This window comes from Caenorhabditis elegans, chromosome V (genome assembly GCF_000002985.6).
Source record: "Caenorhabditis elegans chromosome V".
Classification (NCBI taxonomy): domain Eukaryota; kingdom Metazoa; phylum Nematoda; class Chromadorea; order Rhabditida; family Rhabditidae; genus Caenorhabditis; species Caenorhabditis elegans.
In genome coordinates, this window is record NC_003283.11 from 5,415,539 (window position 1) to 5,439,564 (window position 24,026).

The window sequence follows — 24,026 nt, forward strand, 5'->3', positions numbered from 1 at the left end:
GTTGTTAGGTTTGAGTAAATAACAACCGCGTCGCAGGCCTACAGCTTGCTCTGCTTAGAATAGGATTAAAGCCAGCCCACAGTTTTCAAGAGTATTCGGGCCTGCGGCCCTCAAACCTGGTTATTAGGCTTGAGTGAATAACATATCTGCTTAGAATAGGATCAAAGCCAGCCCACAGTTTCCAAGAGTATTCGGGCCTGCGGCCCTCAAACCTGGTTATTAGGCTTGAGTGAATAACATATCTGCTTAGAATAGGATCAAAGCCAGCCCATAGTTTCCAAGAGTGTTCGGGCCTGCGGCCCTCAAACCTGGTTATTAGGCTTGAGTGAATAACATATCTGCTTAGAATAGGATCAAAGCCAGCCCATAGTTTCCAAGAGTGTTCGGGCCTGCGGCCCTCAAACCTGGTTATCAGGCTTGAGTGAATAACATATCTGCTTAGAATAGGATCAAAGCCAGCCCATAGTTTCCAAGAGTGTTCGGGCCTGCGGCCCTCGAACCTGGTTATTAGGCTTGAGTAAATAACATATCTGCTTAGAATAGGATCAAAACCAGCCCATAGTTTCCAAGAGTGTTCGGGCCTGCGGCCCTCGAACCTGGTTATTAGGCTTGAGTAAATAACATATCTGCTTAGAATAGGATCAAAGCCAGCCCACAGTTTTCAAGAGTATTCTGGCCTGCGGCCCTCAAACCTGGTTATTAGGTTCGAGTGAATAACATATCTACTTTTTGGAAAATCGTGAACGCCTGTGGGCCCCCAGCCCTTCGGGAATGGGGGTTGTTTTAGAAAACTGAAAATAATAAAAGCTTTCTAAATCAAACTTATCTAAGAGTAATCGCATATCAGGCCTCCGGCCTGCCTTGGTATAATGATTTCAGGTTTACTGCGTCTTCTAAGAGTAAGAGTGCCTGCGGCACTCAATCCAGCCAATCTGGGCTTAAAACAGTTGTAATCGGACAGCAGGCCTCCGGCCTGCAATGCCTGAAGTATATGTTCAAAGTGAACTTCTTCTTAGAGGAAAAGTGCCTTTCTATGTTTTTTTTGGAAAGAAAACATTTTCCAGCCACCCGCACTCATGCACTCTCTTGTGAGGACAGGCGACCTGTGAACAGTTATGCACTAAAACTTCAATCCGTCATAACTTTGCTCATAGTAGAAGTTTGAAAAAAATAAAATAATTTTTGAATTTGGCGTAAAAAGTAGAACAATACGGCGGTTATTATTTTAAAAAAGAACAAAAATTGAAACATATCCCCTTCTGGGAAGGCCTGGAAGCTCAAAACTTCCCTAAATGTGCTCAAAGTTGTCAAGACCCACCAAATTTAGTTTGTCTACCTTGCTTTAGTGAAAATTATCAAAATGAAAACATAAGATCACAATTTTAGTTGAAAACTTGTCCAGGAACAGTGGAAAACTGGATTTCCACGTGCAAAAATTAAATAACCTATCTCCGCGAAAAATGATCGGATCGAGCTGTGATTTGAGATTTCATTTTAAATCATTCTATTAATTCTAAATTTAACATAAAAACCGGAACGATAGTGGAAAGTTTGTGAATTTTATGGAAAAATGTAAATTGCTTGAAAGAAGTGTTCATTTTTTCTATTTTTGAGACTATTATTTACCTTTTTTGAAACAAAAAATTATATTTTCCGCTTCCTCTCGATGTGATGAACATTTTTCCAAAAAAAAAATTTGGAAAAAGAGCAAGACTAACGGAGATTTGACCGAAACAATGGTGAAAATGTGGCCGAAAACACACCAAATATGAAAAGGGGAGGTGGGTGTGTGTGTGTGTGTGAGAAAAGGGGGGAGGTGCAGAAATTTTGGCAAAACTTTAATTATCGTTTTTAAAATAACGAATAGAGATATCACAATGAACTTAGATACAATGGATAGGCATTGAAAAGGAGAACTTAAGTTTCGAGTCTCAAACGTTTTGAACATAAACTCGAATTTTCCTTCAATTTAAAGTGGTTTTCGGCCAGTACTTCGGTGTGCGCAAAAACAAGAGGGGTGTGGTTTTCCGCTTGTGGAGCCGACAGGATGCTCCAAAATCAACCCCCTTTTAGATGAACACACGTCGCTATATTTTGTGAATGTAGAGAAAAGAGAATTTCAAAAATCGGTTCCGTGAGAGCCGAGATATAAACGTTCAAAGTTGTATTACATTTTTTCGGACATTTTTTGAACATTTTTTGAACACCGAAAACGCGTGTGTGTGGCAAGATGGGGGTTTTAGGAAGGAGGCAGATGTATTTTTTAATTTTGCGACCATTTGCCCGCGATTCTTTTTTAAATATAAACGGAATAATTCAATAATTATGAGCAATTGGATCAGTTTCAATAGGATAGAATTGACTACGATTCCTCATAGAATCTACTTATAGAATCTATAGAATCATAGAATCTAGATTCTACTGAGGAGAGTGTAACTATCAAACCAACTGTCAACTCACGAAATACGTGCAAAATATCAAGAGAAAGAATACAACCAATTTTTTAAAACATATTAACTTTTTTATTTGAAATTCGTTTTTTTTTCATATTTAAAAAATATTTGTAGAGCACCAAAAAATCGAAATGTTGCACCCGCTTCTTTTGCAGAATCATCGCGTTGTGAATTAATATTAATCGTTGATATTAATCAATTGATACATATAAGGAAATAATTTTAACATAGTTATTATAAACCAATTAGTTCAGAAATTCACCGGAACATGCTTAGATGTTACACGATATTTGGGATTATATTCCGGGAAACGTTCGTGCCAGACAACAAACATAAATGATTTTGGCTTGTTCACAATTGTGGCAAGCATTCCGTCTTTTCTTCTTCTAACGTCGATCTCGTCTCGAGCTTTCATGATGTATGGGCATTCGAGGAAGTCCATTCTGAAAAGAAAAATAACAATAAATTTCACTGATGACCATAATCAAAACTCACACAACATTTTCATGTCTGCGCTCCGGATGCCATCCCTGAATGTCCAAACCTTGGATGATGTGTTTGGGATGGAAGCCAGAGTTGTTATTGTGGAAAACCTCAAATCTTTGCAAGTTCGGACAATATCCGGACACCCAGCTCCTGATGAACGCGTTCATATCTTGAGTAGTAAGCTTGTGAGAGGCCAGCACGAGTCGAGTGAAATTCAGTCTTAGGAGTATATCACAAGTTATCCAGTCTCCATTGATGAAGCACACACGGTTTCGAGTGAAGATCTGGAAAGAGATTTATTGAATTTTGCGGTTTACAAAATGTTTGTGTTAGTGAATTTGAGTTGCAGAGAACTCAAAAATCAACTGGTAAGATCTCAAGAACCAGCAGAATTTTCTTTCCCAAAAAATTATCGATCTTTTAGAGCACAACATTTTTTTTTTCAAAGGTCCTGTAATCACAGGAAAAATTCACTAGTTTTCAACGGTTTAGATATTTAGTCATCACCTGTTAAATTAGTCATTACACTGAAACTCGATAGTTATTAAAAGAGAGCTGCTGAATAAATGTTCTACTGAAGATTATCTATCTACTGAGATCAGTCAGTTTCAGAGTTGATGAATTAAAGCTAGAGTAGATTCGCAATTATAGCTTATGGTCGCTAGCAATCACTTAACCAAGTCCTGCATCTCCAGGTTTATCCAGATTTGAAAGAAAAGTGGAGCAATCATAAACTAGATTATAGTAGGCACCACAGCCCGGCGCAGAAGTGGCTCAAATTCAAGCCCTGCACTTACCTCAGTAGGATCAAAATAATCTATGCGGAATTGAAAGTCAACGACAATTCCCTCCAAGTGTTCATACTCATGGAGCAACGTCTTCATATCATTGTACCCTCTTTTCAACGTTCCACCACATAACTTCAGCACAAGGCGATTGTTGAAAATTGGGTGGAAAATGAGACGTCGGAATTTCGAAGCGTGTCCGTCCAACTTGACTGTAGCGAGCCCAGAGCGACAATGGAAAATTGTGAAGAAAAAATCGAGACATAATTTTAGGCAACTCCCAGGGCGTTTAGTGTAGCAGTGGAGATGGCCATCTCTGAAAATAATGTTTGGATGATGTAGAGCTGAAAAAGCTTGACTCACGTCATTGTGATTCGTAGTTTTCCTATCTTCAACTTTGTATCGTAAACATCTGGCTTGTAATCAACGTGGAAAAAGATTGCTGGCTCCCTCTCCCAATTGTTGTAGAAAATTATCGATTTTCTTTCTTTTGTCAGGTCAATCAAAATGCGGTCAAATGCCATAATAGACTTGATCAACGTGGGCATTCTCATCGAACTTTGGGACAATTCGAATCTGCAAATTTGAGTTGTATACTTTGAATTTTAAAAAACAGAAACAGAAAACTTACATTTGAAGAGGGGTTAGTTGTTTCAGAACTTTGCCAAGCACTGCAGGAGGTAACGCCAGGAGCTGCATGGGTTTCGTTTTTTTGAAAAACGACAAAAGTCGTCGGCGCAGATTACCCGTCATTGCACAGTTGAACTGTTGAGAAAGAATGAATTGGACGAATTGAGGAGGAGATGGAGGAGAGCGTTCAATTTGGTCCCATGGGAAGGTAGTCGATAAATTGTGCGCGCGCGAAAATATCTCGGTTTTTGTTTTTCGAATAAAACTGTTGATCAAAAATAAATTAATTTTCTACAGCACATGTCTACAATTGATCACTTTTTTGTGTATTCCACGTAGCTCAAGTTAGCGCCTTTCGACGTTAACAAAACAAGTCATCTTTGGAAGCATTTTTGACACTTTGGAATCTAGGAATATGATTAAGCGATACTAATTTACGATTACTATAAGAAAATACTAAACAAAGTGAACTAGCTTGTAAGGAAGTTTTTTTTAACTGATAAAAGTAACCAAACGCTGATATTTTCCAAATTCCATAATCACCGAAAAATCATAGAAAGCCCTTCTTTTTTTTCATAAAGCAATTTTTGTTGAAAAAAAATGCATTCAGATTTTAACTTTAATGTTTTTTTAATCCGTAAAATGATAACAAACAGAGCACAGTTTTCTCTTTAAAAAAAACGCAATTTTGGTTGTCATAAAAAATGTAAATTGTGAAAAAATAATTTAACAAAATTCTCGAAAACAGTTTGATTCGGAGATCAAATTGAAGATACTGGAATTGTTTTGAATGGTTCGGAACATGAATTCTTCTAAAACTTACACCAATATTTGCCATTCTTCATCGCCACAGTGTAAACTAAAGTGATGAAACAGTAATTTTTGTGACAATTTTTTTTGAAATTTTGATGCGACTTTTTAAATTCTGATACACGTTGTACATTGAAAATTAAATAACTTTTTGAAAACGGTGCATCTCACCATCGAAATCGTTCACCGAAATTAGCTCAAAGTAAATATCAAAACTTTTTGAATGCACACATTCCAAAATTTAGTTCTTTCCATTTTGAGGGTAAAATCTGAGCATGTTTTTTTGTAAGTGCCTCATTACAATGAATAAAAAATGTTTTCAAAAAATTTATTCAACTATAATATAATATTTCAAAAGTTTGTGACGAATTTAAACGTCCTAAGCATTCTGTGGAACCAACTCGCATAGATATGGTTTCACAGTAATCACACCTCCATACACTGGTTTCAAATCGACATTGGTTTTTGGAATGAACTCGTACTTTTGGATGAGCGCACTGAAAATCAAAAACAACTCCATTCGGGCCAGTCCTTCGCCCACGCAATTTCGCTTTCCGACACTGAACGGTATTGTTCGTTCAAGTACAGTCTGAAATAGGCTTAAAGTTAGAAATGCAGACCTGGAATTTGATATTTTACCTTGTTCAACGTTTTTCCGTCAGGCATCAAATATCTGTCCGGGTTGAATTTAGAGTTCTCTTCGAAAACTGGGTCATTTTTCAAAACCGACCAAATTTGAGCAAATAAGAGAGTTCCAGTTGGTATGTTGTGTTCTTTGACAAGGACATCTTCTGTGTCTGAAAATACGTGTTTTCAATGATTTTATACAAATGTATTTAGTAACTTACTCATATGAGTTGCTAAAATGGGAACCATATTGGAGCATCTCTGAACTTCATGTATCACTGCTTGAGTGTAAGGCATATTTTGTTTGTCAGACATGGATGGTAGTCTCGCCGTGCCTATATTCTCAAAAATTTCGTTTCGAACTTTATCTTGAACTTCTGGATATTTCATCATGAATGCCAAATGCCAACGAAGGGAATTCGAGGCTGTTTCCATTCCAGCTAGCCAGAAATCAAGTACTGATGCGCATAGATTTGTCATACTGAATTTTTTTTAGTTTTTAATTTGTTTTACTTTTGTAAAACATAAATCTTTAATGACTCACTCAAGATTTGGATTTCCGGTTTGTTTCATTTGTTGCATGTAAGCATGCACAAAATTTTCAGGCTCACTCTCTCCATCGTAATTTTTAAGTTGGCTGGTAACCTCCTCTTCGATGAACTGTTGATACTGAAAATTAAATTGTAAATAGTATGCCAAGCTAAAAAATTGAAATTTGAATCTGGCAAAAATTTAAATTTTCATTTTTTTTCAACTAAAAAATTGGCGCGAAATTGAATTTTTAAAAAAAGTTTGGGGTGAAATTGAAATCTTCATAAACTCACCGATTTAATATTGTTTTTAATACTGTGATATCCCAGGTTTCCGATAACTGGTAAATGTCGTAGCCATGGAAAAGCGGAAACAAGAAGCGAAGCATTGCCTTGCGCAATTTTCAAATGTCTATCGACAACTTTTACAAATTTTTCAAATCTTCCCGCATCTTCATATTTGTAATGATATCCGAAAAGACTTTCATTGATCACATTCCCAACGCAAAGTTGAATCGGCCAATACATATCTACATTCTTTTTATCAGAAATATGTTCCAGCTGTGCCAGCATTTCATGAACAGATCTCATAACCTGTTCTTCCATTAAATTCCTGCCCAAGCCAAAATCCCGAAGGATTTTCAGTGCAGTTCTTCTTTGAATCTTCCAATTGTCTCCACTTGAAAACACGACTCCTGTGTTTGGATGGGGTTGAAAAAGTATTTCAGGAAGTCGTTGGGCACGATTGACAAAGGCGTCACCTAGAAAATAGGTTTTTGTTTAATTACAAGAATGGGGATTAACTTTACAGCTAGACTTCGAAATGAGACAAGTTTTACAAAAATATGAGCAGGAAAACTCAATTCTTACCCCTAGAAATGTTGCTCTAGATTTTTGCATGTTTTCAACAATTTTTTTCTCATTTAAAATTTCTAAAAAGGATGTAAACTTTTTAACTGAACATTGCTAGATAACTTTTTAAAGATTTTTCTCAACAAGCTTCTAGAACGTTTTACCCGTGGAAAATATTAGAAATCAAAGTTAAAACTAGTTGTCTATGTATTTCATATTTAAAAAATGGCAATGTCTTTAAAATATTAACCTTGCGTTACAAACGCTTCCTTGATATGTTCATAATCTGTCAGAACAACTGCAGGTAGTGGTGTCCAGACAGTGAAACATGGTCCATAGGTTTTTGATAACTTATCCAAGTGTTCTTGGATATTATCGGCTGGGAACTGAACAATCAAACGCATTAAACAATATTATAAAGTCAACAAACCTGCAGAAGATTCCCGAAAAATGGTAGTGGAAATGGCCCTTTTGGATATTTTCTCACTTTCCAATAAAAAGATATCACATATGAAATGATAAATACAGATAAAGCAACGATGAAAACGCTCATAATGATCTTTGTTGGACAGAATAGTTTTGTCTGATTTTTATACAATTCTTTCCTAATTTTATATCTTATTTTTCAACACTGCGCAACATTTCACAATATTACATATCGATAAGATCAGTGACAACAGGCAGAGAAAACAAGTATCGAGATGTCTGCCGCAAGTGTACTTTTTGATTATAAGTGGTCGACGTCTTTTGTTTGAATGGACTTGCCAAATAACATATTTACTTTTCAAAAAACGTAATTAAATTAAGAACTCATATGTAGGTGAACTAGATGTTGAAAAAAGGTACTGAACAATTCAACCTGTGCTGAGAATTCTAAAAAATGTGGTGATTGTAAATGAAATCGTTAAAATTATTTTCATAAACAAATTTTATAGGGAAGCTTTAAATCCATTTCAAAAATTTGGAAGTTGAAATGTATTGGTTTTCTTCACCATTTCCTAATGGAATGTTTGAAAAATTCTGTACTTGGAATGAATTCTGTAAAAACTGGCCTAATGCATTTTTGCTCCTTGTCTGACACAATATCATCCTTGAACTTCCCCACTATCCTATTGTATCTGGCCCAATTGAGAATAATTTTTGAATTATTTCATTTATATTTTATACTCTATTTTGATAACAAAACAAGTATTTCTTTGTATCAATTGGTACATATCATTTAAAAAAAGGATAGCGGCCCGTAAATTGACACAAGTTACAGTAACTCGTTGTCCACGTGGTGAGACTCATGCATGGTAGATTTAGCGGAATTTCTCCGAGGTAAGAGGAAACCTCCGGACAACGAGTCGCGGGCAAATGGTGTCAAATTTTAAAAAAAGACACTTAAAGAATGAAAATGCATAATTGAAAGAGAAATGTGAAGAAAATAAGTTATTGTTCTATCACAGAAATTGAGGAATGTGGAGTTGTTTGTCTGAAATTCGAGTGAACCAGATGTATATAGAATCACAATTCAACTGGTCGGAAAAAATGTCAAACTTCTGCCTTGCTTCTACTTAAAGAAAAATATTTGCTTTTTAGATTAGTATTGCTATTTAAAGTTTAGTCGTGTACAGTTTGACTGGATCTCGCGTTGCTTGGTTTACCCTGATAGTTGTAATATTTCATACTTTATTTTCATGGTAAATTTTTAATTCTTAAATTAAAAAAAAATATCCATACAACCAATAAATTAATTTCCAGCACAAACTTGTACCTACTCGCAAAATTTCATCGATTTTTGGACGAGAAATTGATGATTTTGAACGAAATTCTGAGCGCTCAAGTGAAATTGGTACATTTCAAGGACGACTCACTGAACTCTTAATTGATTAATTGAATTTGATTTTCAATATTGGAATTTCACTTTGTGAACGTATCAAATCAAATAAAATTGATTACGATGTTCTCGATGTTTTTTATCTTGGCAAGAGATTTCTAAGTTTCCAGCCGACTTAAAATTTTAAGAAATTCGGAGTTTCTTTTAAAGTTTTCAAGGTTAGTTGCGGCATGCCTGTAGGCAGGCAGGTAGAGAATTATTTTTATAAAATTTCAAATTTTGCAAAATTGCCGGAATGGACAATTTCCGAAAATCAGAATTGCCGGAAGTGTAAATTTGATAATTTGTGTACATTTGTCTCGTAGACATTTTTGTCTCGTAGACTTATCAAATACTGAAAACCAATGTAGTTTTCTATTAATTTTTCGAAAAATAGATGGATTTGACAATTTCCAAAACTGTCCGGCAATCGGTAATTTCTATAATTTCAACGGGATATTCGCTCACCTAAAATGTGCAAAAACCTCCAACTTTTCCCACAAGTTCTCGATCACGCTCACCCGCCCTCGCGTCCCCGATCTGTTTACAAAAATCAGAAACCATATTTCCACCTTTCCATAATGAAATGCAGCAACCGAAAAAACTGATAAAAATCATCACCACCTCATTGTTATCTGTCAAAAGATCAAACAAAAATAATTGCGAAAATGATGAAAACGTGCGATAAGTCAACGAATTCTCGAGAGGAGCAAACTTCTGCAGAGGCCATCGCCACGTGCGTTCTTATCAAAAAGAGATAAATTATTTCTCAAGGTGATCGGAAGATGTGGTTGAATCGTCGTCGTAGAAGTAGTTCAATCAACTTTGAGATCAAACAATTATAGTGTCCATTACTGCAACGGAACTCTCAATTTCATTGTTCAGTAGACTAAGTTTCAAATTGTCTGTTGATCCGAATTTCAGACGTTTTACAGTCTTCCTTGTCGTTTTGAGGCGAAGTCTATAAAAAAATGAGTAAAAACAAGACAATAAAAAAAGAAAATTATAAATATAAAACTACCAGACAAATTTAATTGGCGGACTGACAAGTGTGCCAAAATTAACAATTTTAACAAAGTTTTAATATTCGATAACTTTTGGAAATTGGCAACTCTCAGACCATTTTTTGAGCATTTTCTCAAATTCTTTCACTTAAAGTCAATGTTATTTACAGATAATAAAAGTAATTTTCTATATCTTATACATACATGTTTTTATGAATTTCCTATATAGCTACATAGTTGGCACCCTTTCCGTTGATGTCTGCACAATGTATCGTATGAATGTGTTGAAAGCAAAATTAAGGCCGAAGGTCACCTTGAAGGCAGGTAGGTAGGCATTTGTGACTACTTTGAATGTATTGTCAAAAATTTTTGGCAAGGTTTGGGCAAATAAAACCTATTCGGGGGTCATTCTCAATGGAATTATCTTCATCGTTGAGTCTAGAATATTGTTGGATCTAATATAAAACGGTTATACTTGTTTGAGTTTAAAATTTTTTAAGTTTAAAATTTTTCGACATGTTCTAAATCAAACTGAAAAACAAAAACTAGAACTCTCGCAAAAATCCTACCAACTTGATAAAATTTGTTTTAAAGCGGAATTACATACCTACAGGTTTGTAAGAATTTTCTGACGTATTTTAAAATATTAAAAAAAATTTTTAGGTTTTTGAATTCGTTCTGAGTGGCAATGGTATTTTATTTTAGGTTAGAACGGTCCGTTTTTCAAGCCGCTTATAGTTAGATCAAAACATTGAATTTTCGGGAGCTCTTTCTGATCCCTAATTCAGCAACTGGTGGTCCAAAATCGAATCTAAGTATTATTGCACCAATGCCATTAATAATTTGAAAATGTGACCGTTTTTATGTACCTGGAACTTTGTTAATGTCTAACCGAAATAATCTCCCAAAAAGTTACCTTCAAAAACATCGATAAGATCAGAGTAAAACGCAATTCCTTTCAAGACAAAATTTAGATCACAATCTTACACGTGATTTTTTCCGTCCTCTCAAAATTTAGATTCATATTTTAATGATACGAAACATTAGTTGTTTTAAAATAAAAATAAAATCACCTAAATTCAAGGAATGCTGCTGACTTCATATCACGCCTTACTGATCTTCGGTGCAAACGCGCCGCCCCTTTTCCCTGATGACCAAGAATGCACTCCCATCTAATGTTCCTTTTGAAACTTTTATAGATTTCAATCAAAACGGTAATCATAAAAGTTTGTTATCATTTGGCTTGTTTTTTCTTCACTGTCAATATGAAGATGAAAAGCGGGGCTTTCTTTGTTGCGGCAATACGTTTTTTTTTTTCATTTTCTCAATTTGATTCCACAATTTCAATAATTGAATTCCAAGCTTTATAGTTTGATTAAAAAATTTGCAATGTGAAAGGCGCTGCAATTTTTTTCAGCTCACATTGTTAGCAGGAACTTTCTAAAAGTTGACATTCTTCCACATTTTTCTGTACTGTACTGGAACATGGCAATCCGATTATATTGTTCAGAATAAGTTTCGTTTAAAATCAAACGTTCAAAATTTTTTCAAGAGATTTTTTTGGCTGGCTTATTTGTTCAAAAAATCAAACAACCATTAAAGGTTTAAAATATAAATTGCAACTGACTTTTGTAGAGACTGATTCTAAAGACTATTTGGCTGAAGAATTTCAAATAATTGTTTCTTTTTTTGCCGAATTTTTGAAACCGTGTCTTCGGGAAGTGTATAGTTTTAAGTCATCTCTGATGTAAGAACTACAAAAATTATCTGAAAACATTTTGAACTTTGTGAATTTTATCTAATACTTAAAAACTAATACTTTGAGAGTTTGTAAGCTTACGGGTATTTTCTTATCTTGATGAAACTTGTGTTTTGCTTTTACCAGGGTTGTGCGGAAATTAATTTCAAAATTGCTAGAAAATGACTGTTTGTCTAATATTTTTCATTTGTGTAAAGTTAATATTACTTTGGTTCAGAAGTTAGTGGGAATTCTCTGACAACTCTAAAAAATTGCCGAATGTCATAAAAAGTCCTTCAAATTATGGATAATATTATTTCGGTATTTTGAAATTTTTTATACAATTTTTTAAATACAATTTTGTACAAATAAGCATTTCTGCAAACTTTTAAATTGAGACTTGTTTTATTTTCAGATCAATGAAATAATTGATCTCAACGCAAAATGTTGGAAATAAATATTAGAATTTCCAAAAATCACCCCCTGTGTTGAACCCAGTATAATTCCACAACGAAACTATAAACTGCATAGCCGACAGTGCAAACTACACATAAATATTTGACCTACTCCCCTACACGTTGTAAACATGGTTCACCAAACCATACTGTTTTGGTGATCAGGCCTTAAAAACAATATGAACGTTTATTCATCATCTTACTTTTCGGTCCAAAATGTTCATCTCATTTCGGACCACAGATCATTTCACGTCTTCTACTATATTTTCTACATTTTTATGAACCTACAAAATGTTTAAACTTTTCTTGTTGTCTACTCCCTGTTTTATCTTTTTTGGCAACATGACATTCATTTTATCTTTTTCGGAAAGACCATGAAATCGTAAACTGAAAATAAAATGACTTCTCATCACCTTTTTCTCTCTTTCAGTAATTCAACCGAAACAAAAAATGAGGTCGCCTCTCCACCAGAATCAGCTCACTCTCATTTTGGGACTCTTCCAGGTATGTGATTCGAATTTTATTTAGATCTCTATAGATCTCTATAGAGTTTAGATTATTCGAGAGTTTTTCGAAAAGTTTATAAACCGAAAATTTTACCGGAAATTTTTTGTTTGCTCAAGATGTATTTGTAGAAATAATATTTAACTATTTCGGTTTTTCAAAAGAAAAATCCGAGGGATATTTTCAGACAGTATTTGGCAAATTGCCAATTTTACAAATGAAAATAAAATTCGAAGAATGTTCTGAAAAGCTTTCATAGGACGGTATATTGGAAACTATCTAATTTATTCCAGGTTGTGTTCCTGGTCATCTTCGCTCTTTATGGAAGCTATGACGCCAGTGCTCTTCCAAGTGAAACAAAAAATGTTGAAGAAGCTGCTCGAATGACAAATCTCTATCCACTCTTCCAAGATACTCATGTTATGATCTTCATTGGTTTCGGTTTTCTTATGACTTTCTTGAAACGATATGGATTCTCTGCTGTTTCCATCAACATGCTTCTCGCTGTATTCACAATTCAATGGGGAATTATTGTTCGTGGAATGGCTTCAGCTCATCATGGATTCAAATTCACAATTTCTTTGGAACAACTCTTGACTGCTGACTTTGCTGCCGCTGTGATCCTTATCTCAATGGGAGCAATGCTTGGAAAACTATCACCAAGTCAATACGTCATCATGGCTTTCTTCGAGACTCCAGTTGCTCTGATTGTTGAGCACATCTGTGTTCACAACCTTCAGGTAGGGCTCTAACTGTCTTAGAAAAACTTCTGGAAAAACATCTTACAGATCAATGACGTCGGAGGATCAATCATTGTGCACGCCTTCGGAGCATACTTCGGACTTGCATGTGCCAAGGGATTCGGAAAGAAGGAACAACGTGGACATACCAATGAAGGATCCACCTATCACACTGACATCTTCGCCATGATCGGAGCCATCTTCCTCTGGATTTACTGGCCATCGTTCAATGCGGCTGTAGCTGCTACTGATGATGCTCGTCAAAGAGCTGTTGCCAACACTTTCCTCTCCCTGTGCGCGTGCACCATGACAACTTTCCTAGTCTCCCAAGCTGTTGATAAGCATGTAAGTTTTAGTAGATACCGTTTTCAATCTGATAGTTTATCACGCTGGATACTGGGAGCTTCTATCTTGCTCGTCTTTGGGTTCAAAAAAAATTGAAATAGGTCGAGATATAAGCTGCTAAACTAGAATAGTCATGTGGGAGAAACTTATAGAAGAAATACGGTTATTCTGATGTAATAAAACATTTGAAAATTCCAGAAGCGCTTTGACATGGTCCACATTGCCAACTCGACATTGGCCGGAGGTGTCGCCATCGGAACCACTGCAAATGTTGTTCTCGAGCCATACCACGCTATGATCATTGGAGTAATTGCCGGAGCCGTTTCAGTCATCGGATACAAATATATCACCCCATTCTTGTCTGAGAAACTCGGAATCCATGATACTTGTGGAGTCAATAATCTTCATGGAATGCCTGGACTTATTGCCGGATTCGCGTCGATCGCCTTCTTGTTCATCTACGATGAAACTAGATATCCAGCACAGTGAGTCTATTGGAATATTTAATTTTTGAAAAATATCCATTGTTCTAGATACGACAAAATCTACCCAGGAATGGCTCGTGGAGAGGATCGAACCAGAATGTTTGATGAGAAGACCCAGGCTTTGAACCAGCTTATGGCAATCGGACTTGTCTTCTTGGCATCAACTGTCTCTGGATATTTGACCGGACTTCTTCTAAAGTTGAAGATTTGGGATCAAGTTCGTGATGATGAATATTACGCAGATGGAGACTATTTCGAAACTCCAGGAGATTATGATTTCACATCGAGAGTAAGTTTTTGAAAAAAAATTCAAAAATCAAATTTTATTGTTTATTTCCAGATTGTCACCTCTGTCAAGCAAATTGAAGTTGCCGAATACAATCCACTCAGCCAAAAAGAGGTCTAATTTTATCAATAAGCATTTAATCAATTTGTTTTATTGCTCGTTAGTCGTTCATGTATAATCTCCCTGATGTTTTGAATAAAAATATTTTGCCTTGAATTAATCTTAATGTTTTTACTTTTTAAACTTTTTTTAAATTTTTCAAAGGAACCAGAAAAGATGTTTTTATTGCTCTCTATCTTTATTCGATAAAATTTTTGACATTAAATGTCACAATACATTAACTTATGCGAGTTGAATAATGGGGTTTACATCGAGAGAAATGGTGGAAAAAAGAATAAATTCAGAAACGATTGTGTAGCAACTGATTCTTCTCTTCATCAGGCTCTTCCAGCACATCAGCATTGTTGCCAAGAGTGACCACAGCATCGCTGGTTCCCACAGAAGTTTTTGTGATTGCTGCTGATGACGATTGATGTTTGACGGCACGAGCCGAAAGCTGGCTTTTCTTTTTTAGCGGCTTGTTTCTAAGATTTATTGGCTCCAGCTATTTTCTGAAAGGCGAAAAGCATTGTTTTATTGAAAATTGAGTTTAACGTATATATATTTCCTTTATTACCTATCCAGTGGACGTTGACAGCTAAAAAATAGAAGAGACGCAGAAAAACATTGTTCCCCGCAACGAAAACACGTTTCCCCGCAACGAAAATCCACGTTGAGCTACCACGTGGCTTCGGCGTGTTTTCGTTGCGGGGAACAATTTTTTTCTGCTTCTCTTCTATTTTCGAACTGTCAACGTCCACTGGATAGGTAATAAGGGAGTGGGGATGCATTTGCTTGTGGTTTTATTTATCATTCTGGAATTAAAAATAACCACAAGCAAATACTCGATCTTGTTATAGCTTTCAGATGGCAAATGAAATGAGGAAGTGGCTTTCTCTTTCAATCGATTTAACAGAAAATTCTGGATTTTTGGCAATTTTTCGTTTTCAAATATCTACGCTTTTTACGAGCTACAAGTTGGCCAACTAGTTGACAATTTATATTTTATTCATAGTGATTCAGGTGAAATTCTATATATTTAGTGATAAAAGAACATAATTTGAATAAAAGCCGAGTTTCTTCTAAATTACTATGAATAAAAAAGAGAAGTTTTGCTATTTAAATGTCTAATTCGGATAAAATTAATATCGTTTAGTCCGAATGAGTTTTTTGTCAAAAAAAACACCTCAAAAATATTGTGAAATATGATAAATAACAATAAATATAGTTAATTAACACTTTGCATATGAATATTTCCGGCTTCTTCTAGGCTACAGCATCTTTGATCACTGCAAAAAGCAAATTTCTTCGATAAAATTAAAGTTTCCAGATTTCTTACTTTTGTCCTCATCTCGTCCTTGCTCTTAGCAATCGAACAAGGCTTCTTATCATCTTCCTTTGATACCGGTTGTTCCAATTTGTGCACATGGTGTAGGTAGAGATAAATCCCAATTACAATTCCCAAAATAATCAAAAGAACGACAGCTCCGACAGAAATGGACACGATCATAGTGGTTCTGAAAAATATTTCATTTTTAGATTCATCCAAATACAAAATAACTTACTGATCGGAACTAGAAGATCCTGGACCTGAGCCACTTCCTCCACCTGTTCCTCCAGCCCCAACTGATGCTTGTGCCTTTTTCACGTGGTTCTTATAGTTGACAAAGGATGCTCCAAGTGATTGCAATGACTTGCTTGAACCATCAAAAGCCTTGGAGAACTTTGTGAAGTCCATATCCAAGCTTTTAAGTGACTGCATTGTTGTTAGAATCTGATCGAGTTGAGCAACGGATAGTCCCGGAGATGTTCCAGCTGCTCGTGATAATCTTGTTGACAAGAGATCCTTCAACTTCTCCACTGAAGCAATAGTTGCTGTCCAATCAATTCCAACTCCTTTGACCTTCTTTGCATCAGTGAAAACTGAAGAATAATCCGAAAGATTCGTAGAAGTGACCGGCTTCAAGTTCTTTGTGAACTTCGCGACCTCTCCTGTAGCCACCTTCAGCTTCTCCTCAATTTCAGCCAATGCCTTCAAAATCAACAGACCATCGACCAATGTGTGCATCAACGCTTCGTAGAACGTTCTCACTTCGATGACTTCGATTTGCAACTTTAGTCTTTTGTCGTAGTTTGCGGCGCACACTTTGGGCACCAGGATTTGCTCAAAACCATTGTCGATCGCTACCCTAATTTTGGTATCCAATCCTCCAACCTTAAAAATGTTATATTTGTATTGGTCAGAGTTTCGTTCTAGTTTTCGATTTTTGCTGATATTCCGATTAGAACTTACAGCTTCTATTCCACCAAACAAATTGACGACTCCGCACATACCGGGTTGAAAATTGCACATTTCAATAATTATTGAGTCTAATTATTTCCTTAAGAGAGAGAGAGGGAGAGAGAGAGAGGGAGAGAGAGAGAGAACTAGCCCGTTTGAAATGTTTTTTCTAAGTGAAATTCGAAGAAATTCCTCATTTTGTGATAGTCTTACCATTTTAATTGATGAATGAGCGATCCAAGATAATCCACGTGGCTCGTGCTCTGCTAGGAGGAGTAAAATTGAAAACTGAATTTGAAAAACCGAACGCCCTACTTTCTAAAATGCCACGTGGCCAAATGTCATGTATTTATGGTAACCTACGTGTATCCTTTCACGTGTTCACAAAATCGAAATAATTTATTAAATTTGGATAAATTATTCAATTAAAACCGATTTTAATTCACATAATCATTTTTAAAAAAATTTTGTGTGCCCTTCTCTGGATTTATTCATTCTATAAAACCGCTTCTTTTCACAGAATTGAATTTTCCCTCAAAAAGTATTTAGAAACGCATGATATCAGAATTTGAATTTGAGAAAAAGAGGATCATTTGTTGTTTTAATTTTCTAGTTATCCATTAAAAAAAATATTTTCTCAATTTAGTCGGAAATTAATTAATTTCAAACTCGTGCCAAAAAAAACGCATGCAGTTGCGCTCTACCGCACACTTTTCTATTCATTTTCTCTTTTATCTTCACCACAATGTATTCATTTTTTCTCCGGTTCTCTTGCTTTTTTTGTTGATAAACTGATAAGAAAAATTCTTGAGTAGCGATAAATTCTGACGGAACAAAGAAAACCCACGTATCACCCGTTTTTTCGCATAAAACCATTTATTTCAGACTGGAGCATTCGTTCAGAAGACGGATGGAGCTCGACGTGGAATCAACCAGCATAACACAGTTGAGAAGTCACTGTGAAACATGTTTCCCGTTGATGGAAGAAGTGGTTCCGCGACGTGAAAGATATGTCGATTTGCTGGAGTTTTCGAATGTGAGCCTAGGCTAACCCAGATTTAAAAAATCATTAATTTCAGTTCAATGGAATTCCTTATCCAGTTGTCGATCCTTCCAGAAAGCCGAGAAGATTTCTAGCCGATTTTAGGTATGAATGCTCTTATATTTGTATTTAAAATATTATTTTATTGTTTATTCAGGTACTCATGGTCAATTCCGCTAATTCATCATTACCCTAATGTCGAGAAAGATGTATTGTCTTCTAAACGAGTTCATCGAGTGATTTCCAAGTTAAAAGAGCAAAATGATGAGCAAAAGAATCGTGCTGTCCAGTTTTTCACTGAAATAAGTGCTCGTTTGTCAAAGTTCATATGCAAATGTTGTTCCTATGTGTTGTACAAAGTTTTTCGACGGTTAATGGATAAACTGCTAGTTTGTAAAGAAGAAATGGAGGTTTTATATGAAGCAGAACAGGTATTTCGTGAAAATAATTCATTTTCTAAAAGATATCTCCCTCAGACAGGCATTCCAATGGTATATCTTCCACTTCATAGAAGCCACCTCGATTACTTGCTCATAACCTGGTGCAATTGGCATTTCGGGCTGAAACTTCCACACATTGCTTCTGGTGATAATCTGAATCTATCTGGTCTTGGATGGCTTCTTCGAGCGACTGGAGCATTTTTTATCCGTCGACGAGTGGATCCAGATGATGAACGAGGAAAAGATCAGCTGTATCGAGCGATTCTACATTCTTACATTGAACAAGTGCTCAGTAAAGATATGCCCATCGAGTTTTTCCTGGAAGGAACGAGGAGTCGATTTGGAAAAGCGCTTACTCCGAAAAATGGACTCATTTCGAATGTGGTTGAAGCTGTTCAACATGGTTTGTAAATATTTTATTATTGAACTGTAATATTAAAATTTAAATTTAAATTTTAGGATTCATAAAGGATTGCTATTTGGTTCCGGTTTCCTATACATATGACGCCGTCGTCGAAGGAATCTTTCTACACGAACTCATGGGAATCCCCAAGGTTTTTTTTCTATAAATTCCCCGAAATAAAATTTATTTCAGGTTCGTGAGTCTGTGCTTGGAGTTTTTCGTGGAATTTTCAGTGGATTCAGCAAGTCGAAACAATGTGGAGTTGTTAGAATGCACTATGGTCGGCCGATTCGATTAACAGTATTTGCATCCTATACAAATAACTTTAAAAATACATTTCCAGGAGTATCTAGCCACGATCACAGCGTCCCTTTCCTCAAACCATCGTACTCGTCCAGTACGTATGACCAAACTGTCCACTTCATTTTCTTATCGTGAACTTGTACCATGGCATCGCACACATTCGGAGACTGTCGACGATCGTACAATGATTCGTGCTATCGGATTCCATGTTGTCTATGGTATGCAGAGCATTCGGACAATGTTATTTTCATTGAGAATTGACTTCAAAATATAGAAAATCACTCGATTTATTACGGGAAAACGAAAAATATCCCGTACCGAAAACTACAATAATTCCTTAGATGACTACTGTTCCGATTGTAGAGGAAACGTCCAAAAGAATACATTCGAATTGCGAAAAAACAACGAAAAAATTTAGGAAAAGTAAATATCGATGCCACAATACGAAAGATATTTGTTTGCGCATTCTAGAATTATTCTCAGAATTTAATGTTTTCGTAATATCTAATTATATTAATTTCATCGGAAAGTGCTCAAGAAAAAACCAGAAAGTTGTCGGTTGGTGATTATCGATTATTGATTATTTATCGAGCTTTGTGGCAACTTTCCGACCAATTTTAAGCATTTTTTCGAATATTTTAGCTGAAATTAATTCATTTTCTGAGAAATTGAGTGAATTTTTCTATTTTGACGCTACTTTTTAATGAAAAATGTTGGAACAATATTGCGAATTTCAATCAAAACGTTTTCAGAAGCCCAAATGATGTGTTCAATCTCGCCGGTCGCTGTCGTCTCGTGTCTTCTGCTTGCCAAATGGAGAGGAAAAGTTTCGCGGAGCACATTTGAACGAGATTGTGAATGGCTTTGCGAGAAAATAATCGCCGAAGGTGGAGACGTTGTTGGATATCAATCGAAGAAAACGAAAGGAAGTGCTCTGGTGAAATATGCTTTTGAGAAACTTGAATCTTGTGTAGAAGTTACTGATGAATATGTATCGCCAAAGGAATCCCACAGCTCGTTTATTACATTGGCGTATAATAAGAACTCTGTTATCTGTCGATTTTCCATCAAATCCGTTATTGGTTCGTCATTTTTCTCTCAAAAGACCGAATTTGAAAACGAGATTTCTCAATAAAATTCTCAAAAGTCAAAAAAAAAATAGCGCCTTTTTTGTAGATAAAAAAAACCGAAAATTAATTTTAGAGAAATTTTTGAAATTCGTTATGAAATTCGGCCATTTTCAGGTTCATAATTAATCTGATTAATCTTTAATATTTCTTACAGCTCTGACAATCGTATCGCGTCCGTCCGGTACCAAGCTATCGATTGATCAAATCGTAGAGGATGCACTCTCCCTGTGTGACTGGCTTCAATTTGAATTCATGTTTTGTCGAGTAAGGAGCTTAAAGTGGCCCATGGGGCGGAATTTAGAGGGGCTTCGACTGCAACCTTGCCGCGCGGTTTTCATGCCGAAATACGATTTCCGGGATATTGTAGCAATTAGTATAGTGCAAAAAAAAGAAAATAGCCTAGAATCAAGAATTTTAGCCGGAACGTGTTCCGTAAATCGACATGAAAACCGTGCGGCAGGTTTGCAGTGAAACCCCGCGTCCAGGCGCATATATGTATTTCCGGCATAATTTCATTCTTTTTCAGCCATGCGACAGTCTCCGCGAGCTTGTACACAACGTTCTTGGACAAAAGGAATGGTCGGATCCAATTCACGGATTTCTCAGATCGGAAATTGAAGATGACGGATTTCTGGATGCTGGAGGCGCTCTAAATAGTGGAACTCTACGGGTAACGTTTTTAAAGTAAAAAAAAATTCTCCCAGTTACACGAATCATTTTCAGGTCCGAGACGCAAAATCACGCGAAACATTGCAATTTTTCGCGAATCTTGTTCGCCCATTCGTTCAATCGCTGTATCTCATTTCTTCATTCGTCGTTTCTGAAAAATGTCCAACGGAGCCAACATCAGATAACAATATTATCCGTCAACTATGTCAGCAATCACTTGCCGGAGATATTGATCTCCCGTTCGCGCCGCTTTGTAAGGAAATTCTCATATTTCTCATCTAACTATCCATATTTTCAGTGGAATCGATCAATTCGGATTCATTCAAAAATGCGCTTCGAGTCTTGAAAGACAAAGGATTATTGCAACGAAGCACACCAAATTCCACCGCCAGGAGCGGAAACTCTCGTCTTGCCGAATTGATTTCCAATCTGGAACGAGTTTTGGAAGTCAAATAGATAGATATTCATTGTAGTTTGCTATAGTATTTTCTTGTTTTGTTTTTGTGCATTCAATTTTTACGGTTTCTTCTCTGCTCAAATTGATATTATTAGATAATAAATATTCAGGTAATTTTAGTAAATCATTTAAAAAAAAAGGAAATATTTTATTCGATCGGAATTTTTAGTTTAAAAGTGGTAATTTTTCTACCATCATTTTGCTTTAAAAGCAATTCGGCTAGTATCGGGTAGTAATATTGAACAATGATATGATGGGACAAGGTATAAAACGTGAAGTATAAAAAAAAAGTTGAAAAATACATGGAACAGATTGATCAAAGATGGAAATTCGAATCACTCTACGATGCATAGATCATCACTGGAATCGTAGCTGATGTCGAAGTTCCCATTGGATTCGTCATTGTATACTGAAAATTAGTTCTTGTTTTAATTTAGCAGATGTCTAATTTAAGGTTACTTACAAGGCTCTGAACATGACCTTCCGTTGCTCAACACTTCAGCATCACCCGATTCAAGATTGATGGCTGGTTTCGAGGAGGCCAATTGCAGAATATCATCGGGTACAGCGTTCTTCTTCTCTTCAGCTGCAAGCAATATTTCAGGGCACGCAGTCTTCGGAATAGACGACGATTTTTTCTGTCGTGATCGTTTTACAGGCGGATTCGATGGTAGAATATCATCTTTTGGAATCGATGGAGCTCCGCCGTCGACAACTTTCCTACGTTTCGCCGTTTTGCTGATCTCGTCGACCGAATCGATCGATTTGAAGCCAAATTTCACAGATGGAAGTTTCGTGACTGGAAATTGAATATTAATATTTTTAAATAACCACAATTTTGAGAACGATACCAGATGTGGTGCAGTGTCTTCTGGATCGTGTCAACTTTAATCCTGATCCATACGCCTTCTCCTTTATCTCGGATCTTGTAGGAGGTGTGGAGCACAATGGTGAAGAAGAATTGGCACTTTGAATCTGAAAATAGAGGAAATTAATTTAAAAAATAAACCGAGAAACAGATATATTATCGAAAAATTACGATCGAACAAGCAACGAGATTGGGGGCGGAGTCAAGTTCAACAGGTAGATCAAAAATAAATTATGAGAAATTTGTGCGATCGTATTTTTTCAATAATACTCACCTGGAGACTCAATTGACCCTTCAATTCGTCTGCACCTTTTTCTAGAATCTTTTTGCATGTTTCTTGTATATTCAACAGTGGGAATCTATCTAATACAATTCCAGCTTCCTCTTTCAGACGGGCATATTCATTGTGGATCAATCCGAGCTTTGCAAACACCGGAGATTCCACGAGCGCTTTGAATCTACCCAGCGGATCGTTTAAATTCACAAGAGTCTTGGCTGGGTTCGCTTCATTGTCTTGTCCGAATCGCTTGAACAGTGTCGGGTCATTCTGAAATTAAATTTAATGTAATTAAAAAAAGGAAAACAGGAAAGTGCTCTGGCAAAAAAACGAAACAATCTTGAGTACAAAAAACGTGGCAGTTCGTCAAACTACACAAGACTCCTGATAGGCTACGCAAGATTGTAGCAAGAATCCCGAATTTCTATGCAAGAACACGTAGGAGTAGGAGTAAACTCACCGCATGAAGGAACGCCACGAACTTGAACGCCTGATCTTCTAGCAATTTCTGGCAGATTGCGTAAGCGTCGTAGATTTTCTCGTCGAGAACGAGTTGTGTGAGTCTTGAGAAGTTCAGAACCGTGTCCGGTTCGACACGAATTTTCACAGCATGTCCGGAGACCTGCGTGTAGAAAAACGTGTATAACGAGTAGAGACCAAATAGCTGCTCTTCCAAACTTCGTGGGACTCCGACACACACGTTTTCCTCCATATACGTGAGACAATTGACGAGGAGTTGCTCGTTGAACTGAAATATTACTGGATTAAAAATTATTAAAATAAGTAAATAGAAACAATGATATTTATTTCAAACTTACCTCAATAATCTGTGCACTCTCAAACTTCCCATTGTGAAGTTGGATCATTCCGAGGTGTTGAAACAGCTTCTCATAGTCGGAAAATCTGAAAAATTGAACATTTAGCAAAACGAATATTTTGAATTAAAAATCAAATAATTAACAAACCTCTGAGTATTCTTATCCAGAAACGCTTTGAGAAATTCGTCGAGATCTCCTCGAAGTCCAGCAGTCACTCTTATCAACGATGTAGCTCCTCCCTTTGGCATTTATTCTGAATTAAAAATTATTGAAATTATCGAAAAATAGGAGTAATGAAGAAATAAATTTCAAACTTTAAAACCCCCGAAAATGAAAGAAAGGCCTAAAAGCTATGTGCTCCCTGGGTGGTCTTTTCCGCACTGGGTGGTCTTCTGCCACACTGGGTGGTCGGTTACTGTAGCAGAGTGCGCGGCGAGACCCGCGGTGAGTCCGGAACCTTTTTAAATTAAATGGATGTCACTTTAGTCAGGGAAAAGTTGCAAGGAAAATAGAATATTTAATGTTTCCAGAAATCAAAATTTCAATTTCAAAACAATAAAAAATTACTTTAAAAGTCCAAAGTTTTATGTTTTTATTAATAAAAACTATTATTATTTTTTGATCCAAAATTGAATCTCACAATTTTCGAAA

General features: G+C 36.1%; 6 protein-coding genes, 1 long non-coding RNA gene and 1 other non-coding gene across 10 annotated transcripts; 3 read left to right on the forward strand and 5 right to left on the reverse strand.

Moving 5' to 3' along the window:
- Nucleotides 1-2,499: 2,499 nt before the first annotated feature.
- F08F3.6 (F-box domain-containing protein) lies at nt 2,500-4,529 on the reverse strand. Its single transcript, NM_072033.8, has 5 exons — nt 4,356-4,529; nt 4,088-4,300; nt 3,737-4,040; nt 2,949-3,223; nt 2,500-2,896 (listed from the first exon to the last, which is right to left on the reverse strand). The coding sequence occupies exons 1-5, from the start codon at nt 4,421-4,423 to the stop codon at nt 2,704-2,706; spliced, it is 1,053 nt and encodes a 350-aa protein (NP_504434.1). The 5' UTR covers nt 4,424-4,529; the 3' UTR covers nt 2,500-2,703.
- A 950-nt stretch (nt 4,530-5,479) lies between these two features.
- cyp-14A5 (CYtochrome P450 family) lies at nt 5,480-7,744 on the reverse strand. Its single transcript, NM_072034.6, has 7 exons — nt 7,604-7,744; nt 7,424-7,559; nt 6,616-7,082; nt 6,336-6,460; nt 6,013-6,272; nt 5,804-5,961; nt 5,480-5,753 (listed from the first exon to the last, which is right to left on the reverse strand). The coding sequence occupies exons 1-7, from the start codon at nt 7,724-7,726 to the stop codon at nt 5,544-5,546; spliced, it is 1,479 nt and encodes a 492-aa protein (NP_504435.1). The 5' UTR covers nt 7,727-7,744; the 3' UTR covers nt 5,480-5,543.
- A 1,902-nt stretch (nt 7,745-9,646) lies between these two features.
- On the reverse strand, nt 9,647-11,493 carry linc-96. The gene is made up of 2 exons (NR_102019.1): nt 11,109-11,493; nt 9,647-9,992 (listed from the first exon to the last, which is right to left on the reverse strand). It is a non-coding gene; the product is annotated as a long non-coding RNA linc-96 (long non-coding RNA).
- Nucleotides 9,671-9,815, forward strand: F08F3.12. The gene has a single exon (NR_068747.1). It is a non-coding gene; the product is annotated as an Unclassified non-coding RNA F08F3.12 (non-coding RNA).
- A 1,128-nt stretch (nt 11,494-12,621) lies between the features above and the next one.
- rhr-1 (Ammonium transporter AmtB-like domain-containing protein) lies at nt 12,622-14,893 on the forward strand. The gene is made up of 6 exons (NM_001383307.2): nt 12,622-12,732; nt 13,026-13,472; nt 13,521-13,817; nt 14,016-14,302; nt 14,351-14,591; nt 14,643-14,893. Exons 1-6 carry the CDS (start codon nt 12,679-12,681, stop codon nt 14,706-14,708), a joined length of 1,392 nt encoding a protein of 463 aa, NP_001370490.1. The 5' UTR covers nt 12,622-12,678; the 3' UTR covers nt 14,709-14,893.
- An 871-nt stretch (nt 14,894-15,764) lies between these two features.
- Nucleotides 15,765-17,061, reverse strand: F08F3.8 (WSN domain-containing protein). Its single transcript, NM_001356642.3, has 4 exons — nt 16,981-17,061; nt 16,253-16,902; nt 16,027-16,204; nt 15,765-15,976 (listed from the first exon to the last, which is right to left on the reverse strand). The coding sequence occupies exons 1-4, from the start codon at nt 17,017-17,019 to the stop codon at nt 15,974-15,976; spliced, it is 870 nt and encodes a 289-aa protein (NP_001343629.1). The 5' UTR covers nt 17,020-17,061; the 3' UTR covers nt 15,765-15,973.
- Nucleotides 17,062-17,847: 786 nt separating this feature from the next.
- On the forward strand, nt 17,848-21,557 carry acl-6. Of its 2 annotated transcripts, none has more exons than NM_001028599.5 (12): nt 17,848-18,004; nt 18,048-18,115; nt 18,168-18,441; nt 18,491-18,853; nt 18,910-19,004; nt 19,046-19,153; nt 19,197-19,374; nt 19,909-20,238; nt 20,441-20,550; nt 20,813-20,956; nt 21,010-21,208; nt 21,254-21,557. In NM_001028599.5, the coding sequence occupies exons 4-12, from the start codon at nt 18,499-18,501 to the stop codon at nt 21,409-21,411; spliced, it is 1,677 nt and encodes a 558-aa protein (NP_001023770.1). In that variant the 5' UTR covers nt 17,848-18,004; nt 18,048-18,115; nt 18,168-18,441; nt 18,491-18,498; the 3' UTR covers nt 21,412-21,557. The 2 variants fall into 2 exon arrangements, with proteins under 2 accessions (NP_001023770.1, NP_001023769.1); NM_001028598.5 differs by having other exon boundaries at nt 17,854-18,004; nt 18,487-18,853; nt 21,254-21,529.
- On the reverse strand, nt 21,546-23,630 carry snpc-1.3 (SNAPc (Small Nuclear RNA Activating Complex) homolog; the record flags this gene model as incomplete). 2 transcript variants are annotated; one of them, NM_001028602.3, is made up of 7 exons in its annotated part: nt 23,523-23,629; nt 23,376-23,460; nt 23,018-23,305; nt 22,555-22,827; nt 22,264-22,387; nt 21,876-22,211; nt 21,546-21,821 (listed from the first exon to the last, which is right to left on the reverse strand). In NM_001028602.3, the coding sequence occupies exons 1-7, from the start codon at nt 23,621-23,623 to the stop codon at nt 21,748-21,750; spliced, it is 1,281 nt and encodes a 426-aa protein (NP_001023773.1). In that variant the 5' UTR covers nt 23,624-23,629. The 2 variants fall into 2 exon arrangements, with proteins under 2 accessions (NP_001023773.1, NP_001023772.1); NM_001028601.2 differs by lacking the exon at nt 21,546-21,821 and having other exon boundaries at nt 21,868-22,211; nt 23,523-23,630.
- Between the last annotated feature and the right edge of the window lie 396 nt (nt 23,631-24,026).

What these genes read in the sequence shown, in the direction of transcription:
- F08F3.6 (NM_072033.8), bottom strand. Translation starts at nt 4,423, where the DNA reads ATGCAGCTCCTGGCGTTACCTCCTGCAGTGCTTGGCAAAGTTCTGAAA. An exon ending in ATTATTTTGATCCTACTGAG is followed by an intron (nt 3,224 to 3,736) that starts GTAAGTGCAGGG and finishes ATCTCTTTCCAG; the next exon opens with ATCTTCACTCGAAACCGTGT. An exon ending in CGCAGACATGAAAATGTTGT is followed by an intron (nt 2,897 to 2,948) that starts GTGAGTTTTGAT and finishes TTTTCTTTTCAG; the next exon opens with AATGGACTTCCTCGAATGCC.
- rhr-1 (NM_001383307.2), top strand. Translation starts at nt 12,679, where the DNA reads ATGAGGTCGCCTCTCCACCAGAATCAGCTCACTCTCATTTTGGGACTC. An exon ending in TCTGTGTTCACAACCTTCAG is followed by an intron (nt 13,473 to 13,520) that starts GTAGGGCTCTAA and finishes AACATCTTACAG; the next exon opens with ATCAATGACGTCGGAGGATC. An exon ending in GAAACTAGATATCCAGCACA is followed by an intron (nt 14,303 to 14,350) that starts GTGAGTCTATTG and finishes CCATTGTTCTAG; the next exon opens with ATACGACAAAATCTACCCAG.
- acl-6 (NM_001028598.5), top strand. Translation starts at nt 17,879, where the DNA reads ATGGAGCTCGACGTGGAATCAACCAGCATAACACAGTTGAGAAGTCAC. An exon ending in AACTCATGGGAATCCCCAAG is followed by an intron (nt 19,005 to 19,045) that starts GTTTTTTTTCTA and finishes AATTTATTTCAG; the next exon opens with GTTCGTGAGTCTGTGCTTGG. An exon ending in TAAATAGTGGAACTCTACGG is followed by an intron (nt 20,957 to 21,009) that starts GTAACGTTTTTA and finishes AATCATTTTCAG; the next exon opens with GTCCGAGACGCAAAATCACG.
- cyp-14A5 (NM_072034.6), bottom strand. Translation starts at nt 7,726, where the DNA reads ATGAGCGTTTTCATCGTTGCTTTATCTGTATTTATCATTTCATATGTG. An exon ending in TTAAAAACAATATTAAATCG is followed by an intron (nt 6,461 to 6,615) that starts GTGAGTTTATGA and finishes TTTAATTTTCAG; the next exon opens with TATCAACAGTTCATCGAAGA. An exon ending in ACGGAAAAACGTTGAACAAG is followed by an intron (nt 5,754 to 5,803) that starts GTAAAATATCAA and finishes AGCCTATTTCAG; the next exon opens with ACTGTACTTGAACGAACAAT.
- F08F3.8 (NM_001356642.3), bottom strand. Translation starts at nt 17,019, where the DNA reads ATGTGCGGAGTCGTCAATTTGTTTGGTGGAATAGAAGCT. An exon ending in TGTTTGGTGGAATAGAAGCT is followed by an intron (nt 16,903 to 16,980) that starts GTAAGTTCTAAT and finishes AACATTTTTAAG; the next exon opens with GTTGGAGGATTGGATACCAA. An exon ending in GGATCTTCTAGTTCCGATCA is followed by an intron (nt 16,205 to 16,252) that starts GTAAGTTATTTT and finishes AATATTTTTCAG; the next exon opens with AACCACTATGATCGTGTCCA.